The sequence below is a fragment of the Sus scrofa genome, chromosome 2 (genome assembly GCF_000003025.6).
Source record: "Sus scrofa isolate TJ Tabasco breed Duroc chromosome 2, Sscrofa11.1, whole genome shotgun sequence".
In the NCBI taxonomy this organism is placed as follows: Eukaryota; Metazoa; Chordata; class Mammalia; order Artiodactyla; family Suidae; genus Sus; species Sus scrofa.
In genome coordinates, this window is record NC_010444.4 from 12,082,233 (window position 1) to 12,091,910 (window position 9,678).

At 38.6% G+C, this 9,678-nt stretch overlaps 1 protein-coding gene across 1 annotated transcript; it reads left to right on the plus strand.

Moving 5' to 3' along the window:
* Window positions 7,615-8,583, plus strand: LOC100523946 (olfactory receptor 5AN1-like). Its single transcript, XM_003122733.2, has one exon. The coding sequence runs from the start codon at window positions 7,615-7,617 to the stop codon at window positions 8,581-8,583; it is 969 nt and encodes a 322-aa protein (XP_003122781.2).

The window sequence follows — 9,678 nt, forward strand, 5'->3', positions numbered from 1 at the left end:
ACCAAGCCACCAGGGAACTCCACATCCACTCACCCATTGATGGACACGTAGGTTGCTTTTATATCTTGGCAATTGTAAATATCACTGCTATGAACATTGAGACTCATGTATCTTTTCTAATTAGTGGTTTCATTTTTTTTCAGAAATAAGGTCATGGGTAGAATGGCTGGGTCATATGGTAGTTCTATATTTGGTTTTTGAAAACTCTCCAACTCTTTTCCATAATGGATGCTAGTGTCATTATGTTTAACTGCCACCACCAAGTGATCTGTCTGAGGTGGTGCCAGCTACATTGAATTCAGTTTAAAAAGTCTGTTTCCCTGATTAGACCCAGGTAGACAAAACCCTATATTTTGAAAACAGAGGTTCCGATAGATGTTACATGTACTGTAGTGATAAGAACCCAGGAAGCCATACACACTACACTTTTCTTCACTGATTTTTCTTTATAAAATTAGGTGTTTATTTATACATCAATAAACTAAAAATAAAAATAAATACAAAATGAAATGTGTGAAAGTTAAAAATCATTTAAAAATGAACATGTCGTAATCTTAATTTTGAACAAGGTGTGTCTGTGTGTGTTTGAGAGACAGACAGACAGACACACAGAACAAGAGAGCAGTAGACAGAGAGAGAGAGAGATGGGGGAGGGGAAGAAAGGAAAGCAAAGGAGATGCCAGGGGATGCCAGGAAATGACCGGAGTGGAGAGGGGCAAAAGTAGGTCTAGCTTTATTCCCAAATAATCTTGTCCCCCAACTTACTCTTTGAGCCTTTTTTGTGAAGTGTATTGTGGAAAAGAGATGGGAGAGAGGAAGGGTAGAAAGAAAAGACACCTTAAATGTTGAGATTAGGGGAGATGCTCAGAGGGTTCGAAAGAAGTCAAAAGTCATCATTTGGAGCATAGCTTCCCAGAGACTAGGGAAGTCCTCAGAAATAAAAGCTGTTGTGTATGGGGTTGGACAGGCTCTCCAGTGATCTGAATTCCCCTGAGTATCCAGGACTTAAGTTTGATGAGGGAGCAATAGAGCCACCTGACATGGAGTTACCACGGAAACTCAGATTCCAATCAAGAGAATTAAAAGATAATTTTATAATGATTTTTATTTTTTTATATAATGGTTGTTATTTTTTTCCATCATAGCTGACTTACAGTGTTCTGTCAATTTGCCGCTGTACAGCATGGTGACCCAGTTACACATACATGTATACATTATTTTTTCTCATATTATCATGCAATCATTTAAAAAAAAACAAAATAGAGAATCAGATAGTTTCTCAACAGCATAAAAAAGAGAGAATTTTAAAGATAGATTTTTTTTTCACACAGGAGATTATGGACTAAGTTCATACATATCATGTTAGTATTTATGCTACATTTTATATTTCATAGAGTTACATTGCAAAGATGTGACTTCTTTCTATTAACATATGGGGTTGGCAGGTTCGAATTATTCCTTTTATAGATAGAATTTTTAGGCATATTGAAGTCTGCCATATTCTTCTTAGTGTAGCAACAACTCATCTTTTTTAAAAATTTTAATTAATTGTCTATCATTTAAAAAAATCATTTATTTATATATATGTATTTTTCCTACTGTACAGCATGGTGACCCAGTTACACGCAAATGTATACATTCTTTTTCCCCACATTATCATGCTCCATCAAAATTGATTGGACAGAGTTACCAGTGCTACACAGCAGGATCTCATTGCTAATGCATCCCGAAGGCAACATTCTGTATCTATTTACCCCAAGCTCCCAGTCCCTCCCCTTCTCCCTTGGCTACCACAGGTCTATTCTCCAAGTCAGTAATTTTCTTTTCTGTGGAGAGTTTCATTTGTGCCTTATATTAGATTCCAGATAGAAGTGATATCATATGTTATTTGTCTTTCTCTTTCTGACTTACTTCACTCAGGATGAGGGTCTCTAGTTCCAACCATGTTGCTGCAAATTGCATTATTTTGTTCTTTTTATGGCCGAGTAGTATTCCATTGTGCATATATACACCATCTTCCTAATCAAACTATCTATCAATGGATACTTGGTTTGTTTCCGTGTCTTGGCTATTGTGAATAGTGCTGCAATGAACATGCAGGTGCATGTGTCCTTTTTAAGTAGAGTTTTGTCCAGATATATGCCCAAGAGTGGAATTGCTGGGTCATATTATACATAGAACTACCATATGAAACAGCTCATCTTTAATTTCACAAAATGTGATTTGTGGAACTAAATGGTTCTTACTGACCAGAAACATGTCCTCTATTGCTTGTCTGTGAAGCACCAATTCTATGTTTTGGTCTGATATCTGGAAAACTATTGTAAGAATATTTTCCATTTAAAAGATTAAATTACTATTAGAGGAACATATAAGTACCAGCCTATTAGCAGGAGTTAAATCATGTAATTCACTCATTGTCCACACACACTTGTTTCTCTCTGGCAGTAAGATTAGCTGAAGTAGATCCAATCAAGAATGAGACCTTCCTGAAACATCTCTATATCCATAGTAATGGCGGGGTACCTGAGCCCAATTTAAAAAGGACCCAAAAATGACAAATAATTTTGGGAATGATTTTAGACATTTTTAATGAAGAATTAGTAATGCAGCAGAATACGTGGGAATGAACTCCAATTCAGAATACATAAATTACACTTGGTATTAATAGAAGGTAAGGTGTGTATATTCTGACAATAGCCTAAAAAGGGATCTCAAATTCAGTTTCACTATCAGTCCTATTTTATAGGTGACAATACCAAGGTTTAGAGAAGTGCGTTTGGTCAAGATCACAGAATCCTCAGTGGAAGAGATGATACTCAACCCAGATTTTCTGACACGAATGCCCATGGTTGTAACCACAATAAATTGTGGTCTTCTCATGAGTAGTTTTACCATACTCCTTAATGCCTTGACTTGTTCACGTAGCATAGGAAGAAATGCCATGTTTGCCTCATGGCTGCAGTGGTGGTTGATTTAGGTCAGGTTTTTAAGAAGATACCTGTATGGCAATGGAATGCTACTCAGCCATAAAAAAGAACAAAACAATGCCATTTGCAGCAACATGGTTGGAACTAGAGACCCTCATCCTGAGTGAAGTAAGTTAGAAAGAGAAAGACAAATACCATGTGATATCACTTATATCTGGAATCTAATATATGGATTTGGAGAACAGACTTGTGGTTGCCAAGGGGGAGAGGGAGGGAGGGAGTGAGCTGCACTGTGAGCTTGGGGTAAATAGATGTATTTGGAGTGGACAAGCAATGAGATCCTGCCCTATAGCTGAGAGAACTATATTTAGTGACTTGTGATGGAACATGATGGAGGATAATGTGAGATAAAGAATATGTGTGTGCGTGTGTGTGTGTGTTTCTGTGTGAGTGTGTGTCTGGGTCACTTTGCCGTACAGTAGAAAATTGACAGAATACTGTAAACCAACTATAATGGAAAAAATAAAAAATCATTAAAACATTAAAAATAGATATGCGTATGGATATACATAAATGAAGGTGCTTTGTAAGCAGGGTGTGTCCACATATCTGATTTAGTATATTCACACTATTCCCAGCTAGCTGTGTCATCTTGGGGAAACCTCTTAACTCCACTAACTTCAGGTCTTCACCTGGAAATTGAAGGTATTGGCCTAGGTGATCACTATGTCCCTTCCAGCTCAAATGACTCCCAGGGTGTTAAAGGAAAAGCTCTAATAATGAGACCTTGATAGGACCACAGGGAAGTGGGGAACTGAATCAGGAGGGACATGGCAAAGTGGGACATGAAATTAGAAGGGACAAAATCTCCATGACAACCCTGACTCCAGAGAGCAAGTATCTGGAGAGCATTCTTCCCCAACTGCCTTTTTCCTTTCACCTCTGCCCTTGATGACACATAGAAGAGGCTCTCATGTGGGCATCTCTCTGGCTGAGTGGACAGCCAAGTCCATGGTCAAAAGTCTCCATACTGAAGTGCAACATGCCCACCTGGAAAATCTGTTTGCAAAAGACATCCACAATTTTACCCTTTGTCAAGAACTCTGCCTTCCTGGGCCCCGAGTCAAGGTGAGAGGGCAAGATTCATAGAGATAGTGGATTTTGCGCTATCTCTATAGCCATGTGAGTCTTCCAGCTGGACCTTCATGGAGCCAGGTTTGTCATCCTCAGTCTCTTTCTCCTTCTTCCACTATCCCTTCTCCCTTATGTCCACACCCTCCACTTCGGGCTCTTCCTGGAGTTTTCTGTCTCTGACTTTTTGTGGAAAATATGAATCTTTGATGTAAATTTTCAGGTATCACTCTGGAGTGAGGGACACTTAGACTTCTGACTCTTCAATTTCTTAGGGATGTGATCTTGAACTCTGTAGTCCTCTGTTTTTTCACCTATAAAGTGTCTGTAGAACTTTTGAATCGAAGGACCTGTCTGTATAACTTTTGAGTCAGAGAACATGTCTGTATAGTTTTTGAATTGAAGGACATGTCTGTATAGCTTGATGTATGATAAAAGTTAAATGAATACTAAGTCAAGATTAATAATTTACTGAATTTCAGGAGAATAAACCATAACATGTATACGCTGTTCATCTTTATTCATCCCAAGGACACTTATAATTTAATATATTTATTTGCAGATCTGTTTTTATGTAATAATCATTAATTTGACTTTCATTAAATATACAGCTGTGATTCATAATTACTGTACAGCTAAGCCAAGCAGGATGCTGATAAAGATTTGAACAAATATCATGTATAATTCCATTGGCCCTTTAAAGTAACCATCCTTCGGGAATGTGTGGGTCTGGAGACTCTAGGGTGGGTGGCAGAGATATCAGAGATGCCCCCCTCCGAGCCCAGGTAGTGTTGGTCTAAGTGTCCCTTTTAATCTTCTTTTGCTTAACATTGTTAGTCTTCACCCAGCACCATTCCTGGCTTTCTTGACCTGATTTTGTTCCCTGCATGACCTCACAAGTGACCATGTCCTTAGTAGGTCCGATTTGGAAAAGGTTTTGATAAGCTCCTTAGGTCATTCAGTCCCTGAAGCACCATCACCCTATGTGGTTGTAAATATTTTCCTTTTTAGGGCTGCACCTGAGGCATGTGGGGATTCCTGGGCTAGGAGATCAGAATTTCAAGTGCCAGCCTACACCACAGCAATGCTAGATACAACCTGTGTCTGTGACCTACACTGCAACTCATGGCAATATTGGATCCTTAAGCTGCTGAGAAGGGCTAGGGATTGATCCACCATCACATGGATACTAGTTGGCTTTGTTACCACTGAGGCTCAACAGGAACTCAGAGGTGGTAAATCTTATTAGCCTGATTGATAAATGAGGCAATGAAGGCACAGAAATGTTAATAAATTGCTAAGGGTCACAGAGCCAGTAGGTAAAAATCAGGAAGCATAATGCCTCCAGCTGTGTTCTCTTTCTCAGGATTATTTTGTCTGTTTAGGGTATTTGTGATTCCATGACAATTTTTTTGCTTGTTTAATCTGACAGGTTTTGAGTGGAGTCTTTAAGACTGTCTATATTAAAAAATCATATCATCTACAAAGAGGAGAAATTTCAATTCTGATGCCATCTATCCCTTCCTTCCTTCCTTCCTTCCTTCCTTCCTTCCTTCCTTCCTTCCTTCCTTCCTTCCTTCCTTCCTTCCTTCTTGCCGGATTGGCCTGGCTTGGACTTCTAGTACAATGTTGTGTAGGAATGTGTACAGTGGTCACCCTTGTCTTATTTCTGGTCTTAGGAGAAAAGCTTTCAATCATTTACCACTGAGTGTGGTGTTAGATGCAGGCATGTTCTCATGGCCTTTATTATGCTGAGGTAAATTCCTTCTACCTCACTTGTTGAGAGTTTTGATCATGGTTGCAAGTTGAATTTGTCCAAAGCTTTTAGTGCATTTATTGAGAGGATTTTATGATTTTTTATATTTCATTCTGTTGATGTAATGTGTCACATTTATTGCTTTGTGTATGTTGACCCATTCTTGCATCCCAAGAACGAACCCTACCTGGTCAAGGTATGATCCTTTGCATGTGCTGCTGCATTTTGTTTGCTAGTATTTCATTGATACTTTAAAATTCTTTAGTAACCAAAGATAATGACCTGTAGTTTTCTTCCCTGGTAGTGTCCTTATCTTGCTTTGCCGTCAATGTTAATTTTGACTTTGTAAAATGCCTTTGGAAAGGTTCCTTTCTCTTCAGTTTTTTTGGAAGAGTTTGAAAAGGATTGGCATTAATTCTTCTTTAAATGTTTGGTGCAATTTACCATGAAGCCTTCTTGTCCAGGGCTTTTCTTTGTTGGGAGGTTTCTGACTACTGATTCAGTCTCCTTGCTAGTTGATGTTCTGTTCAGACTTTCTATTCTGTTTTCTGATTCAGTTTTTCTAGGTTGTACATTTCTAGAAATGTATCTGCTTCTTCTGTGCTGTCCAATGTGGTGGAAAACCATGGGCACCAAGGGGCCATTTTGGTGGAGCCCTGAAGCAGCAGAGGGGAGGGGCAGTGAGGTCAGAGTGTAGCTGCTCCTCTATTCTTTTCATGTGGTCCTTTGTGGTCTCTGTGGCCCAGGGGGGATGCTCTACCTTTATCTTTTGTTTTAGAATTTTAACATTCGTATCTTGCCTATTAATAGTTACTAGTTTTTTTTTTTTAATTTTCTGGTGAGGAGAACTGAATTCAGAATAATGTATGTTGCTATGTTGATTATGGCATTCCAAACTAAAAACCTAAATTCTTAAGTCATAACCACAGTTCTATGCTGCTTCCTCAAATGAAAATTTCATGTAATTAGGACAAAAGTTGGGGCCAGTAGTGAGTCGTACTAACTTCCCTTTGGAATATTTTGTGGAAAGTCTTCCTTAAGAAGACATATTTCATAACTTAATGGGGCAAACAGACTCTGTCCCTTCAAAATATTAGCAGGATTCTAAATCATGGTATAATTTGCTAGGCCATGTGGGGGCTGTTTGATTGAATATACTTGCAAGAATCTTGCGAAGTTAGTATAAACAGAGTAATTTTTCTTATGAGTAAAAGAAGAGAATATAAAAACATATCTAGTGGTCAATTGGCAGAGAAGGGCTCTTTCAAGATTGTTCTGAAATGATGCTACTTATGCAATACTACTATAAAGCAGCAGTTATCCCCTGAATTATCAGAGGTCATTAAAAAACCTGTTCTTTTAATTATTTAATTTTAAAATGTTTTTGATTTATAATGTTGTGCCAACTTCTGCTGTACAGCAAAGTGACTCAATCATAGATATATACATACATTCCTTTTTTCAACCTGTATATTTAATCAATGATATACTCTTTTATATAATAATCACAGAATTTATATTGCTTTTTAAGAAAATTTTCAGTCAACTTTAAAAATATCTTTATAATTTATCATGAGACCTCATGACATAACTGAGAACCTGAAGAACTAAGAAGGTGCTTGCTGACAATTCAAGATGAAAAGCTGAGGTCTTTACCCCAAGACAGTGAAGGACATTCCCTTTCTACTCTTCAATGAAGGTAAAATATGGCATGCATTAGAATTGTACTGTTACCATTTCACCCGAGTCAGCAGTGCATTCTCTTGTCTCTTTTCTGACTTCAGGAGTTCAAAGACAATGACTGGGGGAGAAAATATTACAAATATCACAGACTTTATCCTTTTGGGATTCTCAGATTTTCCCCATATCAGAGAAGTCCTCTTTGTGGTGTTCCTGGTGATATATATTTTGACTCTGACTTGGAATCTGTGTCTCATTGTCCTGATAAGGATGGATTCCCATCTCCACATGCCCATGTACTTCTTCCTCAGTAATCTGTCCTTTATAGACATCTGCTATGTGAGCTCTACAGCCCCCAAGATGCTCTATGACTTTTTCCAGGCAAAGCCAACTATCACCGTTGTGGGTTGTGCCATTCAATACTTTGTGTTTTCAACCATGGGAATGAGTGAGTCTTATCTCATGACAGTCATGGCTTATGACCGCTATGCTGCCATTTGTAACCCACTCCTCTATTCATCAACCATGTCACCCTCTCTCTGTGGTCGGATGATGCTGGGGTCCTATATGGCTGGACTCTCTGCTTCTCTGTCCCAAGTGTGTGCCATGTTTCAGCTCCACTTCTGTGGGCCTAATGTCATCCACCACTTCTTCTGTGACATGCCCCAGCTGTTGGTTCTTTCCTGCTCTGACACATTCTTTGTACGACTCTTGACTGCTATATTAACAGTGATCTTTGGGATTATAAATGCCCTGGTTATCATGATCTCCTACGTCTACATTGTCATCTCCATCATGAAGATCACTTCCGCTAAAGGTCGGTCCAAGGCTTTCAACACCTGTGCTTCTCACTTGACAGCAGTTACCCTCTTCTACACCTCAGGTATGTTTGTCTATTTGAGTTCCAGCTCTGGTGGTTCCTCCAGCTTTGACAGGTTTGCCTCAGTCTTCTACACTGTGGTGATTCCTATGTTGAACCCTTTGATATACAGTCTGAGGAACAAAGACATCAAAGATGCCTTGAAGAGGTTGCAGAGGAAGAGAGGATGTCGGTCAAATAACAGATTGAGAGATTTGTCTTGTTAGAATGACCTTAACACACATTAATATTCTCGTGAATGGAGTGTAGCAAAATTCATACCGTCTTTGAAAAAAGGCTTAATGTGAAACAGATCATTTGCCAAAGTAGCCCAATAGCTGAATCACACCGCACAAACAAACAAACAAAAAAAATGCTTTAAGTCCTTGTGGCCCATTATTTTCATTCTCCTTGTGGTGTGGTTTCAATATTTATTCATCAATCAGCAAGCATTCATGAAACATCAAGGTTTAGAACTTTGTTTCTTCCTTTTTGCCTCTGAGATGATATCTGTTAAATCTTAGATTATGACCCCAATGATGACAGACGTCCCAGGATTGTAGCAAACTTGTCTCCCAAATACTCTGATGCAGCCTAACCTAGACATGATTGTGACCAATGTTCATTCTGTGTTTCTGACCAGAATGAGGGTGAACACAGAGAGGGAATATGCCATTGGACACGAACAAGACATACAGTTGGCCTGACTGTGCCTCCCATGGAGATTAGTCTGAGGTAGCTTATGTTTGTGTAAGGCCTCTTTCAGTGCTTATTATCTGATAAGTCTCTGGTCACCTCCTAATATCCAGCAGTTATAATCTGATGAAGGAGGAGGTGATTTGAATCATGAAGAGGAATGGAATGATACATGCAGTCCCTTTTGTGCTATTTTTATGAATCTGATGGTGTAATTTTTTGCATCTAGTGTCCAGTGGGGATTTCTGTTGGAGATGGTATTCAAAAATTCATGTCACAGTCAATAGCAATTTCTTATATTGTGGGATTCAAATTTCTCTCTCACTAAATTTGGAAAATTTTCTTTTGGTTAATATAGCCAACAGAATCATATGTATCGAGTAGTTTTGGCTCTTTCAAACATCTGAACATTTCTGGTGGGATGAGAATTGTGTGAGAATTTATGGCAATATTGGAGTTTTTTACTTATATTCAATATTGCAAAGTAAGATCTAGTATGGAAAACTAATATACTTTGCTTCCTACTGAATGTGGCCAATATTTTATGTCCTAGAAATTCACGGTTGTATGGGAGTTTTGTAATGGTTAGTGCAGAATGGTGGAGGTATTGAGCTGCCTGCAAGCTA

Excerpts from the sequence above, each read along its gene's own strand:
- LOC100523946 (XM_003122733.2), top strand. The coding sequence starts at position 7,615 with ATGACTGGGGGAGAAAATATTACAAATATCACAGACTTTATCCTTTTG.